General features: G+C 39.6%; 1 protein-coding gene across 1 annotated transcript; it reads right to left on the reverse strand.

Moving 5' to 3' along the window:
• Nucleotides 1–210: 210 nt before the first annotated feature.
• On the reverse strand, nt 211–17348 carry LOC139710393 (aldehyde dehydrogenase family 3 member A2-like). Its single transcript, XM_071622307.1, has 11 exons — nt 17174–17348; nt 16215–16358; nt 12296–12391; nt 11554–11775; nt 10300–10463; nt 8547–8777; nt 5151–5277; nt 4203–4273; nt 2957–3072; nt 1889–2024; nt 211–364 (listed from the first exon to the last, which is right to left on the reverse strand). Exons 1-11 carry the CDS (start codon nt 17195–17197, stop codon nt 211–213), a joined length of 1485 nt encoding a protein of 494 aa, XP_071478408.1. The 5' UTR covers nt 17198–17348.
• Between the last annotated feature and the right edge of the window lie 5581 nt (nt 17349–22929).

The following is a 22929-nucleotide window of genomic DNA, read 5'->3' on the forward strand; positions in this document are numbered from 1 at the left end:
GCTCACTACTGCCCAGCATTGGAACCGAACGCTATTTGGGCGAGTACCATACCAGTTTTCCCCAAGGCGGGCCGTTTCTCGGATTTGATCATGCGCAGAAGCAAATTTGCACATGGAACGCTCAACTACTGGTCGCGTCGTGCTTACGAACACTCCCTACTACCCGTGAGCATACCACCACTAGAGGGAGCCCCATTAAATGCATCGCCTCTAGAGGGCGCTCACCTTGAAGACGACGGCGATGAAGAATCCGAGGAGGGTGAGTCTCAGGAAGGTGGAGAAGAATCCCTTCTTCTTGGGGGACTTGGCCAGGATCCATCGGGCCACCGCTGCATTTCGCTCCGTGTAGGGAGGGTACCGGATCCTAAGGATCAATCAACAGGAGTTATAAAATGGGCCTTAGAATCTCTACAATCTGATTGGACAGTTGTCATGCATTGATTTTTACTGATCCACACTGAGCCATGTGTCCGGTAAAATCCAAACGCATGGCTCAAGTCTTGTATGGGGTCATAGGTGTACCGGACACATGATGGGGTAAAAAGGTTGTATTTCATGAATTCATGGGCCCATTTTACACAAATGACGCACAGGCATACTTCGTGGATCAGTGAGAATTGGATGCTCTCGCTTAACTCTGGAACAGTCTAAAACCCACTTGCTGCGCTTGTGGGTTTAAACAGTTCCAAAGTGAAACTCGCGCATCCAATTCTCACCGATCCACTCTGTCCTGTGCATCATTTGTATACAGGCTGGTTGAAAACTTGTGACCCAAGACCAATGTTTCTTAACAGCCTTAATACTCAAAGTTACGAAGTTGGGGTCAAATTACAGATGTTTCTGTGTTTTGCTGTTGCTCTCTACATGGAAGATCTCAAGTTCTATCACCATAATACACCAAGTGAAGGAAATTTGCTGTTCAAAACAAATAAAGCTTCTAAATTCTAGGATCTGACTGAAAACCAAATTGTTCCCAATTTCCTGATCTACTATGAAACATTTTTTTCTTTAAATTTGCTATGCACAATTAGACCCAAGGTTCCATTTCATCACTAAAAAAAAAAAATGAAACAATCTCTTCTTTTCAATAACAACTTCCAGCAGAAAAGGCAATTGACTGTGAGCAGCAAGTTGTTGCCATGGTAATTGTTGCAATGGTAACTGCATCTTTTGTCCCCTACAACTATTGCAAACAGCTTTACGGAACAGGATCAGGATTTTGAAAACTCAACAGGGTCAGAGTTCCATGTTTGAACAGTTACCTTCAGTATCTCATCAAGGGACAAATACAAAAGAAAAGTAGAAATAAATCAAAGAAGAACAACAACAATTGCTTATAAGCATATTTACCATTGCAGAGTCACACTTTTTCGATCAGAATATATGCACTTGTTTGGTGATTTGAAAGTTTGGTTTTGGTGAAAGTAGTTCATTAAAGATATAACAGCAACAACATATTTTTTTTTCTCCAAAATTCGTGAGGACTGCCTCACTTTAAAGGTGTGGGATGGATGATAGTCTTAGTTCAGATGGGGCTTCAGGTTTCCAACTTTTTTTGTGAGATAATGACAAACCTCTTAGGAAATATGAAAGAGCATACAATTCTAAATAAAGAAAAATGCAAAGTTTATTTGATGAAAATTGGTTTTGAAATGGCTGAGATAGCCAAAACCAAAGCAATCCTCACTTATTAGGACCACTTTGCTTTACTTTGCAGATATCAATGATAACAAAACTGATTTTCACACCTCTCAGAAATGTACGATCTTTAGTATTTCATAAGTGATTACTTATCATCTCGCAAACGTCAAAATCTGATCCAACTATATTATGCCTTTAAATCGTTATTCTCCACCTAAATACTAAATGTTTGGTGCGATCATCTTACCCTTGCATCTTCTCCGTCATCCAGACGCTCTTGTCGATCAGGACCGGCTTCTTGTGAGAGAACGCTTCAAAGGAGAACTTTCCGTGGTACGATCCCATCCCGGAGTTACCCACACCACCAAAGGGCATACTCTCAACTGGGGGAAAAAAGGTATTAAAATTACACCAGACGTGCTTATATAGAATACCGATGAAAAGATGTGACAGTATTTAGTTTGAGCATGGTTAGCAAATCGTTGTGTTCACAGATATTCAGTTTGCATGAGGCTGTTGAGAACCAATCAATAAATGGCTATGACGTCACACTTCATTGTATAACGAGTTTGACATTTAGCGGTGGCCTGGCAGCCCAGGGCCGCTAAAAGTTGACGTACAGTATGGCCACAAAACTTTATACAAAATATCGACTTTTGACATCCTGATCGAGCAACTAAAGATTTGAAGTGGATTTTTATGTTTTCTCTTATTTTGGAACACTACAAGCCACCCATAATTTCAAACTTGAAGACTTTAGTGGCCTGAACAAGCTACAGGAGAGGAAAGTTAGAATGGAGCCCTGTTGTATATTTTGTTAAGTCTCTGTGTAAAACCACATGTTGTGAGATTAACCTGGTTTGGATTTCATGATTTTTTTACGAGCTTTGTGTGTACATTAAAATCAACTCAAGAGCGAACTATGATATACACAAGGTATATTCATACTGACCGTTCCAGAACTGATCCTGAAAAATTAGCGAAACTGTAAAATGTCAAAACTTCCTTATTTTTCACCCTTTTTCGATCAAAATCTCATCACTGAACTCGTAATATTTTACTCTTTTTTATTAGACTAACTTAAATTTGAACTGGATTTCCACTTAAAGTAGTCTCTATTCATTGACAATTAGTTTCTACACATCTGCGTCAATTGCCAAAGAAAGTACAATACGGGTTGAACATCAATTCAATATGACATCTAGAAAAGAGACGAATACCAAATATCAAATTCCCAAGTAGAAACGATTTGAATGACAGCATCACAAAGCCATCCCAACCAAAACACCACCACTACAATATTTTTGATTCGTACTCGCCGCATGGATGAGGCAGTCGTTTCCGACAAATCCGCCGCTCGACGTCTCATGCGCGACCTTTTCCAAGGTTTTCAGATTGTTGGAAAATGCATAGAGGGCGAGGGGCTTCTCTCTGTGTGCGGAAGAAAACAGGACAGGAAAAATTGACCTCGAGAGAAAATAAAAACTTTGCAGAGTAAAACAAGCAAGAGATCCGCGGATCTCACGCTCACCTGATTATCACACATTCATCATAAATGCATTCTTGCAGACTACCACTTGTACCTGAGAACATTGCAAACTTGGGGGTGGGGCATATTTGTGGGCTTCTATTGGGGCATGGTGTCCATATGCATACTTCATCACACTGGTTAAAGGGACGCAGTCCTCACGAAATTTAAAAAAATATGTTGTAGTTGGTACCTCCATTGAACTACTTTCATCAAAAACAAACTTTCAAATCACCGAATAAGCTCGTACATTTCGGTTAAAAAAGTGTGACTCTGCAAATGAGCAAGTCTTGGCGGAGAGTCATACGTCATCGATGCACAACTCTTTCCAGCGGTGTTCTGCTCGTCATCCCTAGTTATTTATAAATACATGTTTACTATTTATTTTTATATTCATTGTATATATAAATAAGCTTGAAATATTTTGTTTGAAATAATAAAACCACATATTGTCACATTTTATGAAAAAATCAGATATGATCATTTTGAACACTTAAATTGGTTTTCTGAGGCACGGCTGTCAACTTGAGAGTAGGGCATCAATGACGTTGCTCCTTTTGGCAGGCTCTTACACGATCGCTTGCATGAATTATTTTTTAAAAATCGCGTACGGAGACAATTTTTTATGTCCACGCGTATAAATTGGTGAAAGGTTACATTTTTTACTCTTCTTAATTATCAGTACAGTGAAAATCTCAGGACTGCTTCCCTTTAAAGATAGCTGCAAAGTACACCCCACCTTGTATTTAGACAATTTAACTATGACGTTTAGAAAACAAACAAACTAAAGCAAAAACTTATCTGTAAAAATCCCCCCCCCCCCTTTCAATTGCCTTCCAACCTTGGATCTACTTATGAATAACCTCAAACATGCACTTCTCTAATAGATTTACTCATAGCATCTCCAGTTTTAAACAATATGTGGAAAAGTGAATATTCAATTTGGCCTGCTGTTGGCGGGTTTTGAGATGGGCATTCACATTCTTTAGAGAGCATACCCCTCCCCAGCTTTACTTTTGAAACCGACACTCACCTGCTGTTGATGAAGTCAATGGCTTCTTCCACACTGTTCACATTGTGGATGGGAAGAATGGGGCCAAAGATCTAGGAAGTATGAGGGATCAGAGATAGATGAAAAAAGATTAGAATATTATCCACTTACAGAGAGACAATGATAATGACGATGACACTCATTGGCCCGAATTCACGAAGGTGGTTTAAACTTAGACCATGGTACAAATTTAGACCGTGGTCTAAAATAAGCGTTAAATAGGCGTACCAATACATGCGCCCATCAATGCATGTTTGTTTACTGGATGCCTGTTAGCGTACGCAATCCGTCAATCATATATACGCAGAAGAAATATACATAAACCATGGTTTAAATTTAGACCACCTTCGTGAATTCCGGCCATTATGTTCAGAGTAATGATAGTAATAGACACATAAGTGTAGTAGTATTAAAAACAATCACAAGTAGTGGTTTTGAGTAGCAGTTACTAGCTGTGGTAATAGTAGTTGCCGTTAAGGGGTAGTAGTAGTAGTGGTGGTGGTGGTGGTAGAAGTAGTTACTCGTAGTAGTAGTAGTAGTAGTAGTAGTAGTAGTAGTAGTAGTAGTAGTAGTAGTAGTAGTAGTAGTAGTAGTAGTAGTAGTGGTAGTAGTAGTTGTAATAGTAATAGTAGGTAGTAGTGGTAATGGTGGTAGCAGTAGTAGTAGTACACAGCAATAGTTGAGTAGTGGTAGCAGAAGTTGTAATTACTGTAGTCATTACAGAAATGATATTGATGATGATAATGCTACTTATGGTTACAAAGATGATAATAACAAAAGCGATGATAAAAATAATCGGCAAAAGTAACAACAATAACAATCCTGACAAAAATAGTAACAGTAACAATATAGATGATAAAAATGATGATAATAATGAGAATATCACCAAAATAAATCAGTCAAAATCATAATCATAATTAGTAGTCTCACCTCATCTGTCATACACTGTGCGTTCAATGGGGGATTGAGAATCACCGTGGGTTCTATGTAGAGGTCAGACTCATCCGTCCTTCCACCGATGGCAATGGTCTGGCCTTCCAACATGGCCGATATTCTCCTGCAAAGAATTGTTTTTGTTGTTGGCTTGATTTTGTCTTGATTTTCTTTCATTTGTGACCGGCGACAATGGCTTCAGGCAAAAGCCGGGAATTTTGACAATTCATTTTTTTATTGAATCACATTGCCCATTTCCTAAGCTTTGCATTGATATAAAACACTTGTATTCTTCGGCACCATAAGGGGGCATAAAAAAAGCAAAATACAATGCACTTTTTAATCTATTAGCCTGACGAAATTGCGAAAAAAAAACAGGCTCTGAAGGTTCACCTCACGTAGCAACACTGGGCACATTGGCGCATCATCAATAAGAAGATCGAAACTGGCGAGTGCGATGCAATATAGGGTGTTTAAAATTCCATTCTCAATAACAAAACCTTACTTTTATGCCATGAAATTTAGTGTAGGTGTAAACTAGAAATGTCGCTATGGCGACTGATGCCTCCGCCATAATGCATGATTCTCCCCATAGGTGTATGGTACAATGTCTTCACAATGTGTGATGATTGACAAAATATTGAAATGTCATGTTTGTCAGAAATATCTTGAATGTTCACATTCCTTGAACTAGGTTTGCTATAATTATCTAAGAGTGCAGGTACACGCATTTGGGGAAGTGAGGATTTTTACTTGACTTCTGACCGACCCTTTTGTAAGTTTATACATTGAGTAATTTTCAAGGTATGAAGAAAGAGTGTAATTACAGTATAAAATATATATATATTTTTTTGCATTTAAACCTGGCCTTTGACCCTTAACCTTTGACCTTTAAGAGAATCTACATTAGGTAATACATGTATATATAACGTTTTGAAAATGATAATGCAAGCATTGCATATAATACTAGTTAATGAGGGAAATAGTAAAATTTTGAGTTGACCTTGACCTTTGACCCCTGACTATTGACCCATGACCCCTACATTCCCTAGATAATCCCTGCCAGTCAGTACATGCGTATGTACCAAGTTCCATAAAAATACATTGAACCATTTGCAAGAAAGTGAAATTGTAACATTCTCACCTAACCTTTGACCTTTTGACTTTTGACCTCATGACATGAAACTCTCTGGAGAATCTTTACGCAGTAGTACATGTCTACAATAAGTTTGAAAAAAAAATACCTTCGGACATTGCATGGATATGGGGGAAATAACATTTTTAGCATTTGACCTTGACCTTTTGACCTTTGACCTCTTGCCAATGTCACTAAAATCAACTCAACTAATTGCCCTATCATACATCATCCTTGGACCAAATTTGGTGAAAGCTGCTTCATCCAGTTTTGAGTTATCACGTAAACAGTTAAATTTTAGGATTTAACCTTGATCTTTGACCTTTGACCTCTGTCCAATTTCACTCAAAAACTAATCAAACAATTGTCCCATCATACATCACTCTTGGACAAAGTTTGGTGAAATTTGCTTGATCCAGTCTTGAGTTATCGCGTAAACGGATACAATTTCATGATTTGACCTTGACCTTTGACCTTTGACCTTTGGCCGATTTCACCCAAAATCTAATCAACTAATTGCCCTATCATACTTTCTACTTGGACCAAGTTTGGTAAAATTCCAGTCAATATTACTCAAGTTATCGCGTAAACGAATGCGGACGGACGTACGGACGTACGGACGTACGGACGTACGGACGTACGGACGTACGGACGTACGGACGTACGGACGTACAGACGTACGGACGTACGGACGTACGTACGGACGGACGGACAACCCGAAAACATAATGCCTCCGGCACCACTTCGTGGCGGAGGCATAAAAACATGTCAAGGATTCTATTTCTGAAAAAAAAAAATCAACAATATTGGTCAAAACCTTTGTACCTCCGCCTAGGAGGGAATTTGCTTGTGCAACTTTTGCCTGAAACCATTGTCGCGGGTCACATTTTGTGTCACTTTATTGGATACTTCAATTCAAATATGAACCCACTAGACACTTAGGTCAGTTTCAAACAACTGGCAGAAATTTATCAACTCTGTACGCATCCAGGCATTTAGCTTTCTATATTGTAAAACCAGAAACGTTCACAGCATGAAACTTTCACGAATTCGAGCTGACAGCCTTTTCCGTGACATGAAACTTTCAGGATTTGTGGCCGTCGTTTAATGCATTGAGTAGACAACAATTTTTGTGTGCCTTTTACTTTTGAGAATCTTGGCTCCTCACTGACTTTGCAAAATTGTGTGCATAATGAAAAATTCAGAATTACACTAACAGAATTTCTGATTCAATGTGCTCTTTCATTGTAACGATATATCTTACAACTGTATGTTGTTATTCAGAATTAAAGGGACACATTTTTTCTTATTCAAAAGGCTCTTTCATTGTCAAGATAAACCTCGAGTTCTCTGCTTTATGGTCTTTTAATAACTAGTCTCATCTGTCGATGTAACACAACTTTTAAAAGAAACCCAAACCCAAAGAGAAATGTGGATTGAGTGAAAGCAGCAACATTAGTAGAACACATCAGTGAAAGCTTAAGGAAAATTGGGCAATCGATGCAAAAGTTATGAATTTTTAAAGTTTTGGTGTTGGAACCGCTGCATGTGGAGACTACGAGAGGTTACTGTACGAGCTGAAATTTTCACAGTGGTTTTATTTTCGTGAATTTCGCGAATTGCCTTTGAATCGCGAAAATAACAACACGCGAAAATAACTACGCGCTAATAAGTAAATTCAGTTACACCTTCGCAACCGCGAAATTAACAACATGCTTTATGTCCTCGAAGTAGCAATTCGGAAAAATATCTGTACGCGAAAATTTCAGCTCATACAGTATGACGTCATGTGTGGACAACATTATAAAGAAAATATACAGGGAATTCCACAAAATTCATTTTTCATGAAAATTACACATTCCATCAGCTTGATACTGACATATGTTAAGGGTAGTAATTATTCCTCCTGCTTTCTGAAAGTGGTTAGTCAAGTGCTCATTCATTAGGCTAGAAAAGTGAAAGCATGTTGAATTTTCTTTATATTTTCTTTATACAAATGTAATTGTGGTCCATACACGACGTCATAACCTCTAGTAGTCTCCCCATCCAGCAGTTCCAACACCAAAACTTTAAAAATTCATAACTTTTGCATCGATTATCCGATTTTTCCTCAAACTTTCACTGATATGTTCTACTAATGCTGCTGCTTTCACTCAATCCACATTTCTCTTTGGGTTTTGATATCCTTCAATCAAAGTGATCTTACACTACAATAGTGAAGGCACTGCCTACTTTGCTATCAGAACTGGTCTCCTTACTTGAAGTGTCTCCTGTTGACGATCCTAGCGTAGTCTGGATGCTTCTGGGGGTCTGCACCAAAGAAATCCTTGATCGACTTGCGGATGACCTCGAGCAACTTATCGTTGAGGCTCGGGTGGCACAGGACGTAGTCGGGCGCGATGCACGTCTGCCCGCAGTTGACGAAGCGCCCCCACGTGGCACGGCGGCCCGAGATTTCCAAGTCGCTGTTGCGATCGATGTAACAAGGGCTGGATCAGGAAACAATCAAGCCAAGTTACGTCTTTGAGGAATATCACACGGTGGCAGATTAGGCACTACCTGTAGGACTAGACACTTAGAACATTCATTACATCTACCAGGTAAGAAGAAGAAAGCTAACAGTCATTTTCAGCAGCTTAACCCGTTGAGGACGAGTCCCGAGTATACTCGGGCAGGTGTCTATGGGAAATGCGTGTTGTAGCAAAATCAGTCCGTCCTCCACGGGCTAAGATAAGATTGCTACACATCATACACTGAAATTAATTTCTAATGTTATGTCATTATATTTTCATCAAAATATCACATTTATTTTCTCTTTCCGCGCATTCCCGCCTTAGTAGTGGATGTCTTGATTCTGTGGAATTAAGAACACATAAAATTCATCTCATCCGGCCGAGTGCAAAAAATTACTGGCGCGAATATATCCACTTTTACAGTATTAGGGTTTTTTCTGTCAATCATCACCATCACCATCATCATCATCATCACCATCATAATCATCATAACCATAACCATCATCATCACCATCACCACCATCACCACCATCACCACCATCACCATCACCATCACCATCACCATCATCATCACCACCATCACCACCATCATCATCATCACCATCATCACCATCATCACCATCACCATCACCATCACCATCACCATTATCATCACCATCACCATCACCATCATCATCACCACCATCACCACCATCACCATCACCATCACCAACATCATCACCATCATCATAATCATAATCATCATCATCATCATCATCACCATCATCATCATCATCACCATCATAATCATCATCACCATAACCATCACCATCACCATCATCACCACCATCACCATCACCATCACCATCACCATCACCATCACCATCACCATCACCATCACCATCACCATTATCATCATCATCACCTTCACCATCACCACCATCACCACCATCACCACCATCATCACCATCACCACCATCACCATCATCATCACCACCATCACCATCACCATCATCATCATCACCATCACCACCATCACCACCATCATCACCATCACCATCACCATCACCACCATCATCATCATCACCATCACCACCATCACCATCACCATCACCATCACCATCACCATCACCATCACCATCACCATCACCATCCTCATCACCATCATCATCATCATCACCACCATCACCACCATCACCACCATCATCACCATCACCATCACCACCATCACCATCACCATCACCATCACCATCACCATCACCATCACCATCACCATCACCATCACCATCACCATCACCATCACCATCACCATCACCATCACCATCACCATTCATTCATTCATTCATTCATTTTTCATTTCCAACAAAAACATATAAATATATTACAGAAATTGAATACAAGTACATAAATCACCATCACCATCACCATCATCATCTTTATCATGTGCATCATCCCCATCATCCCCCATATCATCTCTATAATCACTCTCACTGTGCATTTTCCTCCTAGAACACTTCACCTCTTTCCACCGAGTTCAAGGGTCAGAGGGGTCAGGTGCTTGGCCGCTGCTGTCATGACGATCTTGGCCACAGTCGTGTTACCGGTGTAGAGAATGTGATCAAATCTCTGGGCTAGAAGCGCTGTGGCCACCGCAGCATCACCATTCACAACTTGGTAACAGTCCTGGTAGACCACCAAGAAAAAACAAACAAACAAGCAAACAAATATCAGGAGGGATTAGCCACAGGGATGTCAAAGAATAATGTGTCTATGTTACATTTACAAGGCAAGTAGGTTAAATTAATTGTAGATTGGCATAGATAGAGTAAAATGTTGTGTGGAAATCTGCATCATAAACAAAAGTTTGTCAGTGTAAAAGTAATTAAAATGCTCATAAGGGACCCTTGTAACATTGGTGACGCTGCATCTCAAAACCAACTCATAGTCGCCAGACATGGATTGTTAATTAAGGGTAGATTCTGAAAGAGCAGACTCTAAGCTTTAAAATGATGTATAACTCACTTCGAATGGATTTTCCTAACCTATAGATATTTGAAAGAAAGCACACATTCTGGAAAACGTGTGAACTGAAAAAAGAGGCTCTAAAGTTAGCGTCTATTCAAGCACTCAATTTTTCCAAGCCGTGCTCGCTGTCTAATGAATGGGACTAAAAACAGGATGTCAAACACCATAGCAACAATGAAGGTATAACAGGATTAAGCTAAAACTAAATACACTCTATTAACACATTCTGTCCATGACTAATACCAACTTTTAAAGTAGTAGCATCATCCTTTCAAAAGATATTGGAGTTGAAAGTGAAGAGTGTTTCAAAGATTTTTCACAAATGCAAAGATGCCTCTAAGGCATCCCTTATTACACTATTCTACAAAAAAGTGTTCCAGAAAAACTATGAAAAACACAACTTCCCCTTTCCTTTTATGATCCCAAACTTTGACATAATGTAGAGGAAGAACTGATCTTTCAGAAAACATGAAAATATAAAGATTGACTAGGTTGACCAGTTTCACTTTTTTTGAGTGCCTAAGTACAAACAGGGCATGCAACTTTTTGTAAGCTTTGTGATGCACGGTCACGGACATCTGCAGTGATACAAGATTGGTCTAAACTTACTGATTTTCAAGTTTTCCCTTTTTAATCATTATAATGGTCATCAGCATTACTATCATCATGAAAATCATGATGATAATTAACATTATTATGGCTATTATCATGTCAGAGAGCATGTGAAAGAATTCAAGGGCCAGCTCACATTGTCGAGGTACTCTGGGAGAACTTTCTCGAAGAGCTTGGCAGTCGCTGGCGAGAGCTCCGAGGGTTTGATGACGGCCGTGTTGCCGGCGACGATGGCGGCGAGGAGGGGTTCCATGATGAGCTGGAAAGGGTAGTTCCACGCCCCTATGATGAGAGACACGCCCAGCGGCTCCCACAGGTTGTAGGCTACCTTGTTGAAGGTCACCATGTTGGTGGGAACCTGCGTGTTTCCGTTTCAGTTTCAATGTCGTTCATTCAAAGCAATAGCACTTCACAAAGCACACAAAAACAAGGCATACAATGATAGAGGCCTACAGATCCAATGATCAAAAATCAAACAACAAATCAAAGGTATGAATTTTACCAAGATGATATAATTGTTGGGAAGCAGCTAGATAATCCATTGTGAATAGCTGACCCATGTGCCATGAAATTTACTCACATAACTTATACAAAATATAAGATATCAGTAGTAGGACTACGGACAAGACAGGAAAATTTACAGCAATAAAAAAGATACAAAATAAACGTAAAGACATGAATGACAATAGTACAAATTCTAATACAACACTTTTTCTTACATCAATTAAAAAATAAAATCTCTCTTTTTTATTCAATGGACAAGTCAAGACACATACTCTCAGCAAATTTCCCAAGCAAGCCCAGTCAAAAGATTGAATCATGTGCTCCCCTGGCTGTCACTTCAAATGGTGAAAACAAAAGAAAACTTTCAAACTGACCTTCTGCGGCTGCGTCCACTCTTCCACCTGGTCAAGGAACTGGACCGCTTCATTTTCGGCCAACAGAATCTCAAAACCGTCCGTCTCAAAGGCAGGCTGTAGAAGGATGAGAATTCACCGTTTCAAACAGGAGGTGAGCATTTTCATGTAAAATGATTTTTACTTCTATAGAAGCTGAATGAAATCCTGTTTCATGATTTCATTAAATACAGAATATTTTGCCTGATGAACAGAGATATGGGGGTTGCTATTAGTTTGAACACATGACGTTACTATTCAATAAATAGATATAGAAATTTCAAGGGTTTGATTGCAAAATTAGCTAAGCACCATTTTAATCACTTTAAAGTAAGCCCATCTTCAGATAGAGCAAAATAATGCCTTTCAAGTGATACCTAACTTACAACAAAACATGGAACATTCTTGTAGTTATGATTTAAAATATCCGACATATTCTTATTATTTTCTTTGTTTCTTAATAGCAGTTTTCGTCAAAAATATCTCAAATTAACAAGAATGGAGTCAACTCGTCATGCGATCAGAAGTGATATCACTGATCCATTTTATTTCTCCTAAAGTAAACCTTTCTGTTGCAGGGAACTTGACAGTGTGCAGAGCGCCACAGGGATTTTTTGTTTGTGTGTTTTTGGGGTTTTTTGGCTTTTTTTGTGATGATTGGCACTCAAAGTATACAGGGGATTAATGTTCCATCTCATTCCGTAGAGTTCCAAGCTACTCAACAATCTCCTCCTTAAAAAATCTTACTACTTAGTCTCTGTAATTCAAATTAATGAATTCTCGCATCGAGTCGCTTTTATTGACATTGGCAATTGCCCTTTACCTCAGCTCAGTAAACTGCATTTAAGACGCTGAAGGCATTCTGAAGCTATTGTCTTTAACAGGACCTGGTATATCATGTAATATCTGATGAGCCCCCCCCCCCCCCCCCCCCCCCCCCCCCTCAAAAAAAAAAAAAGCAAAACAAAACAAACAAAACTAGAAATGTCGCTTTGGCGACTGGTATGCCTCCGCCATAATGCATGATTTTCCCAATAGGTCTAGATAGTATGTGGACAATGTGTGATTACATTTTCACAAAATTGGCAAAATATTGAAATGACAAGTTTGTCACAAATGTGTTGAATGTTCACCTTTCTTGACCTAGGTTTAATTGGATGAATAGGAGAGCATGTATTTGGGGATCTAAGGACCTTAACTAGACTTTGGCCCATTCATACATTTATGCATTGGGTAATTTTCAAGGTACTGGTATGGAGAAAAAGTGCAATTTCTGAATTGAATAGTAAATTGTTACCATTTTCATCTGGCCTTTGACCCTAAAATTCATAAGATAATCACTTTCAGGTAGAACATGCATAATATGTACTAAGTTTCAAGATAACTTGAGCCACTTCCGAGATATGGAGGAAAAAGTTAGTTCAGCACTTTCACTTGATCTTTGACCTTTTGACCTTTGAGGCAAAAAAAAAAGAAGAAAATTCCAGAGAATTTCTATTAGGTTACACATGCATACACCAAGTGTAAAAAAAAAAATAACCCTGCTGGAATTGCATAAATATGAGGGAAATAGTAAAATTTTGAAGTGTTGCACTTGACCTTTGACCCCATGAACCCTACATTCTCTAGATAATCACTTCCAGTCAGTACATGTATATACTATGTTCCATGAAGATACCTTGAACAATTTTCCAAGGTACGGAAAAACAAAGAAGTTTTAACATTTTTACTTGACCTTTTGACCTTTGACCTCATGACCCAAACTTTCACCAGAGAATCTTAATTGGGTAATACATGTATACACTAAGTTTCAAGAAAATATCTTCAGGCATTCAATAGATATGGTGGAAATAGTGAAATTTTTTGTATTTGACCCTGACCTTTTGAACTTTGACCTCTGACCTCATGACCTAAACTTCCACCAGAGAATTTTAATTGGGTAATACATGTATACACTAAGTTTCAAGAAAATCTCTTCAGGCATTCAATAGATATGGTGGAAATAGTGACGTTTTTTGTATTGGTTCTTGACCTTTTGACCTTTGACCTTGAGCATGTGCACCCAAAAGTTGATAGGCACAACTTCACCCCCTAATACTAATAGTTTCATTAGGATACCTCAACAGGTTTTGATAGTTACCTTGTCCACAAAATTCATTACGGACGGACGGAAGGACGGACGGACGGACGGACGGACGGAATGACGGACGGACGGACGGACGGACGGACTGACGGACGGACGGACGGAAGGACAGACGGACGGAAGGACGGACGGACGGACGGACAACCCGAAAACATAATGCCTCCGGCACCACTTTGTGGCGGAGGCATAAAAACAGGCATGCCACAGGGATATAAAGAGCAGCAATAAATTTTGCACAATGTACAAGTGCTCTTTTTTCTTTGACGATGTGGAATGGGGTCTTAAGGGAGACTACTGTATCGATCATGCTCATTTCACAAGCAAACTTTCAGATGCTGGTATGTTTGTTTGTTTGTTTGTTTGTTTGCTGCAGGGTTGGGAGAAAGAAGAATGCAGGACATTCCATCTCTTGCAACTGATTGACAAATTGCCCTACATCGACGTACATAAGCACTGAATTGATCAGTGTTTTAGTAGTAGCCATGATAAAAAAACCATGGGCGTACATACTCGAACAGATTCGAACCCACGACCTCCTGATCACCGGACAGGCGTCATCTCCACTAGACCACCGAGCTTTCGCCCGACAGCAAGTGTTGGTTCTAATCCTTGTATGTATGTACGCCCATGGTTTTTTCATCATGGCTACTACTAAAACACTGATCAATTCAGTGCTTATGTACGTCGATGTAGGGCAATTTGTCAATCAGTTGCAATGAAAACATCTCGGCGGAAGAATCATGAATTTGAATTCCATCTCTTACGGCATGATTTTACAGGTTTTACATTCCTGCTCACAGCTGCTACTCCCCATCTTTCATCCTGCAACACCAAACAAACCTGGGGTCTATACCCTTCATAACAAACTTTGCTCAAAATTGAATGCCTGTTTTAAAACAGAGCAAAATGTCATACTGTATCCCGAGTAAATTTCATTAATGTTTTACAAATTTATATGAATCATAGCAAAATTGAGAAAAAAACTTTTTGCATGGAATAATAATGTCACACTTTGTTTGTTTGCTTGTTTGTATTAGCAAATATCAAGGGATTGACACGGGGGGGGGGGGGGTAATCTGAAATGGGAGAGGACTTTTCTTTTTGAATTTGAAATATATTCTGTTCATAAGCATGATTGTTTCCTCTGGTTGAAAAGTCTCAAAAGCATGGAATTGCTGACTTTGAAATTGATCTTTATACTGTACAAATGTATGTCCCCAAAAAATTACAACGGTACCCTCCGCAACGATAACTTTTAAAAATCAGTGAATAAAACCAAATACAATTTCAGGGTATGAAACTATAACTCACTGCCCAAATCTTACAGAAAACCCCATTCAATTTGTGTCAGTGGTCAGAGAGAAATGAGGATTTTTTTTGTAGAGCATGTCAGGAATCTCTTCTCTCCAAGTTCTGTCTATTGTGTTCACACATTAATATGCAGAACACAAGAGCATCCAAGTGCTAAACTTGGAAGAATCAGACTCATGACATGCTTTACAATAATCCACAAATTTCTCTGTGACTGCTTCACCAAATTGAATGGGGTTTTCGGCAAAATAGAGTTAAGATGTTACAGTATATTTTAAGACCCTGAAGTAGCATTCAGACGGTTTGATCATATTGGGTGTTATCAATGCAAAAATCCGATTGTAATTTTTTTGGGGACATACTGTATTGGCAAAACAGATTCACATGTTTGTACTTCTTGCACTGCCCACAAAATAAAAACTTTCGTGGGTAAAACAGCACCCTCACCTTCCTCAAGTCCTTGCGCAGGGCATCAATGAAGTCCTGACGCCTCTCCCGCATCATCCGCTGACAGTTCTTGAGGTGGCGAATCCGCGCCTCGCATGACCGCGTCTTACCGGCGCGGAAAGCTGCCCTCACTTTCTCCACAACCTGCGAGTAGGTGAGGGAATGCATCTTCAAAAGACTGAAGTGAATCTTCACTTTAGATTTGAGTTGTCTTGAAACATTTTATGGGGGTTGGTGGTACACTTTGATTTAAAGGGAAGGTCGAACCTGATAATACACACATTGTATGCTGTTTTGTATGAAGACAGAGAAATCAAAGGAGTAACTGTAGATAAGTAAACATTTTGAAGGAAATATCAGATAAACCAAAAATGTTTTGAACAGTAACAAGTTTAGAGAGTACAATGTACCCGAAAGACAAATTGGCAACTCCATGTGATCTTTCTGTTTGAAGTCTAAAGGACTGATAGCACTTAATAGTTCTTGCTTTTCAAAAGTAGCCAGGTGAATCCTACACAAAGACTATGTAAAACTGAGAACTTTGCAGGGAAGGGATTAAACAAGAAAATACTATTTGTGCCCTGTAGCAACTTTCACAGACTTTCATGAGAGATGGTAAAAATGAAAGAAAATATTAGAATCAAGATTTCTATGAATGGAATGACAATTGCGATAAACAAATGCACAAGACAAAAACTATATGTTTAGCTACATCAAAATCATATGTATGGCAAAATGAATTTAAATTTATCAGAAACTAATTTGTATTCTGTGCCGAATGGAACGGGAGATATTAATGTTGCAATTTCTTAGCCCATTGAGGATGGACTGATTTTGCTACAACATGCATTTCCCATAGACGCATGCCCGAGTATACTCAGGACTCGTCCTCGGCGGGGTTAAAGGGGGCACTCAGAGATAGCAGACTTTAAACTGTATCATATTGAGAGAAAACTTACCTCCGCTGCATTGACCGTTGCCATGGCGACCTAGGGTCTCCTTTCAGAATGGCCTTGCGAGATGTCGTGGGACTTTCTCAAACTGTTCAGATGGTGGTAACCTGTGTTCGATAAACAGAGCGCCCCCCTTCTAATAGGGTTTGGTGTGGGAGGATCTCAAGCGGGATTTTGTGGGTATCAGTCGCAAGGAAATGCTGACCTGCATAAAAGTTGAATACAATGCAGAAACATGGCATGACTATAGTTGTGTCTGGACAGTGCACAAATGGATACAAGTTTGCAATACACCTACTTTGAATAAAACATTTTATTTGTTTTTCTTTCTTTTTTCTAAGTGATATCATGTATTGTTTTTCTTGGCTTAGCTTGCCTGGCACACAAACAATGTTATTTTACATCGAGGATGAACAGCGCTTGTATTACTTAACCTTATACATCTCTTCAAGAACATAGCAGCCCAAGCTCCTTCCAGAAATACTGTATACGTCGTATATTTTGCCAATTTCACAAGTTGCAGGTGCTATTCGCAAATTTAACAACATGCAAAATTATTTACTCTAACCTTGACATGAATGTGAGGTGAAGCGTTTACATACCTCCCTTCATTACTGTACTCCATAATCACAAATCTGTACCACTTGCAAAATTGTCTCGAAGTCCTGATTCACGAAAAAATTCGACTCAGCAAATGCGGTGAATACAGAAAATAACAGTGCACACAAAAAGGAACAACACAACAAAACATGAGACATGCACATGTACAGCTGTATGCACATCTGTAACATATTTAGGTCTATTCAATCAAAGCTCCATTGTTTCAAACATGCACACTATGGTGTATAGTATAATAATCCAGAATGGCTTACCCACTACTCTATCCTCTGCATTAAAAACCCACAATATAAGATCCTGGAAAATGTGATCACAAGTTGTATAGAATTGTATACATACAACTTTTGTAGATGATGCTGTATAGTGGGATGCTTGTCTGGTAGAAGCCACAGTTCAAATAGCAAGAAGGCAAGGGCCAAAAATACTGTAATCACATGCTTTGTTCTATTTACAGGGCAAAGATCATTTTACTCCAGGTAAAACAAAAAAAAAAAAAAAAAAAAAAAAAAAACATCTTATTCTTATTCGCTTTGGGTGGGTGTGACTGATCAAAGAACAAACAAGAAATCCTGGCTAAAAATCTTTACATCAGTAGGCCCTATATCTTACACCCATGAGATTCAGCGTGAAAATATTGACGCTATTTTAAGGGTTGCACAAGACAGACAACAATACAAGAAATGTTGTTGTTGTCGTTTTCTTTCACTCAAATATCTGTTCTGCATTTTTTTTTTTTTACTATGGTGATGTCATTTATAACATGAATTTATCTGAAAGTTTTGGAGGTTTGCGGTGGGATCATCTATAAAATTGATGGGGGTGGGGGGTGGGGGGGGGGGGGGGATGGGGATGAAGTCAACTTTCCCCTACATGTAGCTTTACCATCAGGTTTTTCCAGTCTGTGCAGACCACACACAAGGTGACAAAGCTATAAAAGCAAGTTCCATAAACCTTTCAGAAAACATGTGAATGCCTGGATTAAGATTAAAAATGCAGCTGTATATTTTTTACTGAGTCTTAACATTGTATCTCCTCATTTCCCTGTTCACATAAAATTGAACATTGTACTACAAGAAAGCTTCATTATTAGAATAAAAAGAAAGAAGTTTTTTTTAACCCGTTGAAGACTAGTCCCGAGTATTTTCGGACCATGGTAAATGGGAAATGTGTGTTATACAGTGTAGGAAAATCACTACATCTTCAACAGGTTAATAAGTATCTAGGATAAAGTAGAGAGGTACATGGATGTTATGCAAGATAAATACCCTGCAATCCAACTAGGCAAATTTAAGGCTCTAGATAGAAGTTTGAAACTGACCAGAAAAGAGACAGACTATAAACATCAGATCCACTGCATGTACACCTGTATCTCCAATATATCAGGGTGGCAGATTTTGTTTTACATTTAATATAGATACACATAACGTACAAGTAGGAATTTAATGCATACTCACAAAAAAGAGTGGCAAAAAAAGAGTGTGCATTTATGATTACCAACATAAATTTGGGTATGTAGGGCTACCAAAAAAAAAAAAAAAAATCAGTCGGTCCTATCCAATTAAGCAGCCACCTGTCCAATACATTACCTTGCGTGTGTCTAATGCCGTCAGCAACTGCCTACAGTAAGTAATTCATCTCCTTCTTACCGTTTTTTTTTCCCCTTTGTACTTTCGATATAGACAGAGCGCCTGCTAAACTCACTACCGTAACTTGGCTTTGACTTGGTAATCAGGGCTGACCACATTTTCAGTCACTGATGACATCATTCTATCATATGACCTTTGACGTTCATCACATGAACTGTATGATGACTAATACTTGTGATCAACCTACTGATAGTGTTCACCTGCTACAGCGCTGTGTGTTTCTATTATCAGTGGTTGTTGTATGCAGATTTGACTGCGCACACTTGTCATAGTTCACATCATGATGATGATAAAGCAACTCAGCCTCATTTTAAAAAGTTCTTTGGCATGCTCTTCATCGATAAAAGATTCATGAAATTATTAAATTAATATCGGAAGAGATGATACAGAATGGTTGTTGACATTGACTTTGAAGGAACGTACATTCAGACCAAGAGCTCTTGAGACAAAAATAGGCTACATTATCACAAAACAAAAAACACAGAGATAAATGATTTACAAATCATGGGTTACAGTACATCAATGTATCTGATCTTGATAGATAAAATGTCTTTATTGACCAACCAGTCGAACCCTGGGAAATTAGATTGCAAGTTGCCAATTTGGTGATGGCAAAATGTCCACTTTTAAAAATAAACAAGTTAACACCAAATTGGCACCTCATATACTGCATGTCTTGCACTTGAATTCTGGACAAATTCTTCAACTTTTTAATACTCCTACTACTAAATAATTGATGAAATTTAATAACGTTAGGACGACATGAGAAATACTTCTTAATATAATGCCTACATATGTACGTGTGTCACTAAAGAAAGGACAAACCAACAAGTAATGAAATTCATCCCCTTGAACCTGCAAATTACATAGAAAAGTACATAATTCGGGTGATTGATCAGGTAAATATCAACAATTAGCAATAGGCAGCTTGTGGTTCCCACAACGAAATTTACACAGAGTTATTCTATCCACTACATCCAAATTTAATAAAGAATTTTCCAAGCCAACCTCCTGTTTAAGAATTCTAAACATAAACGGTTTCTATTCGCTAACTTTCATCCAACCTAACCCCTTTCCCACTGCCCCTCTCGGTGAACCACCGTTGGATTCCCTGGTGAATTCACTGGGGAACCTCTCGGTGAAATTTTCACTGCCGTCGTTTCACACCTACGACAATGCTCTCGGTGAATTCTGTTATGCAACTTTCCCCTAGATGTGTTTTCTGCTCGCACCGCCGCCGATCCCAGCTGAAGTGTGTACAATGTAATAATGGCGCGATTCGTGCGATAATTTGAACATGGTCTGGTGGATACTGTACTACAGCGCGTAGTGGTTCGTACTTGTAACTTCTCTATGATATCACCTCTATCGATCGTAACTCACATTTTTGGAGGGCCTTCATTTCATTGCTCACAGTGTTGAAATTCGCGATATTTGCAGCTCATTATTGTATACAAAAAAGAGAAAAAAAAATGGAATTTGCTATCATTGTGTCACTGTCACACTGATGCTTCTGAATCAACTCGGACTGTTCAGAAACCGAGTGATGTTGCAATCGCAGCAGTATAGTCGAGTACGAAGACGGATGAGACTCACCAGCGTACCAGACTGGAAGAGGAATCAAAGAAGAAGAAGACACGGCAACTCGAGTACACTCTAACTAATCAGCTCAGTTTATTTGTATACAGCATGTGTAGACGATACAACACCAAGATGCAATACTGTACAACAATGCCGTCGCGGCTGTGAAAGTCACACGAACGACACACTCCTGTAGTCGTGTGTGTATTTACATGGGTATACATAACGTGTGGATTAATTTGGGAGAGCGCGATAGCTAGCGAAAAACGTGTGCATGACCAGAAACAAAACATGACGTTTGACATAATTTGCATATTTTCCCCGAGTGTTTCACCGAGACAACCTTTCAATCATCATGCTGGGCGTTCCTCGGTGAACCACCGGTAGTTTCCCTGTGAACTACCGGTGGTTTCCCCGTGAACTATCGGTGTTTACCCAGGACGCTTCTACTCAAGTTCTAGTTCTAGGGTAAAAATTGCCCAAAATTTAATCGGTGTTTCACCTAGGCTTCCCCTAGCTAGGTTTCAACCGAGATTCCTTTCACACGCGGCCGGGGTTCCCGGGGGCACCCGGGGAAGATTTCCGTAAGCAGGAAAGGGGTGTAAGATTCAGAGATGACTTCACCCATTTTAGATTTAATGGGTCATCCTCTTACCATAAATTTGACATACCACACTTATCTAAAAAAACACCTCGAACTTTCTTGATCCACTCTGATTCAAACTCACCACAATCATCTGATCATTTAGGGTACTAGAAATGTTTTAAATGGCGTAACAATTTATGAATAATGTATGAAAGCCAAGACTTGACTAATCCTCGCCCAAAAATTTACCAAACGCTTCTCTACTGTTGAAATGACAAATTAAATATTTTCTTTCTTACCCACCCCTGGAACTGTGTCGTGGCTTGTTCAATGCCCGCTGCCCTGTGCTGAATCCTTTGTGTCCGTCCTACGGCTACACGGGTTACCTCGATGAAGTCCACCCCGATCCACTGGCAGGCCTGGCTGGCGCACAACCGCACGCACTGGATGGCTGCTGCCTGTGTTGTTGTAGCGCGCCGCTAATCGATCCTCCGTCGCGCTCACACGATTCAGGTGCTTGGTTGTGTGTCACGAGGGAGGGGAGCTCTAGTGTTCCGTGTACGTCCTTTATCTATCAGGTGATAAGATTTCAGCACCCCCCCCCCCCGCAACTCCATGCATTGTGGACGGCATAATGTAAACAGCTAGCTACTCCACTCTTCATCATCTACTACAGTATCAGCAGCTAGCTAGTTCTCTGCATAGCTAGCTACACCCACACACTCACTGGATCCCTGAGACCCTGGAACTGCAATGTAAGTGCTCGAAAATTGTCTGTGGTCTGGCTATCCATTCCTACCTCAGATATTTTCACTTCAAAACCAAGAAAGGAAGAGTAGAATATTTTGGAGGAAAATAGCAGAGGATTGTCGCTGTTCACGTGTAATTAAAACTAGGTGAATCCATCCAAAACTAGAGAGTCTATGTAATTGACCATCATGCATCATCGAGTTGTTTCAGTTGGCTCCAAATGTAGTAACAACGTTTCTAAGTAATAATAGAGTAGTGTACAAATTGGCTACAGCAGTCCGGGAAACCCGCTCATGAGGACCGCTCCCGCGTACGAGGACTGCGCCCCGCCTCATGAGGACCGCCCCGCCTCCCCCACGTGTTTTAATGGGCGCTCTGCATCGGTTGACTAAAACTCGATTTTTGAAAAAAAAAACAGATAGGATTTTTTCTTCTTTTCATCATGGATAGTGGACATGTGTGTGTAACAAAAAATCACTGTGCAAAGTTGCGACAATTTATACGTCAGATGTGAGATGAATAGAAATGAATAGGGGGGCCTCATGAGGCGTTCCCCCCGGGCCTCATGAGGCATGGGGGCG

This window comes from Diadema antillarum, unplaced genomic scaffold, assembly GCF_040938485.1.
Source record: "Diadema antillarum isolate AM-2024a unplaced genomic scaffold, OU_Dant_1.0 seq00001528_RagTag, whole genome shotgun sequence".
NCBI classification, from domain to species: Eukaryota; Metazoa; Echinodermata; class Echinoidea; order Diadematoida; family Diadematidae; genus Diadema; species Diadema antillarum.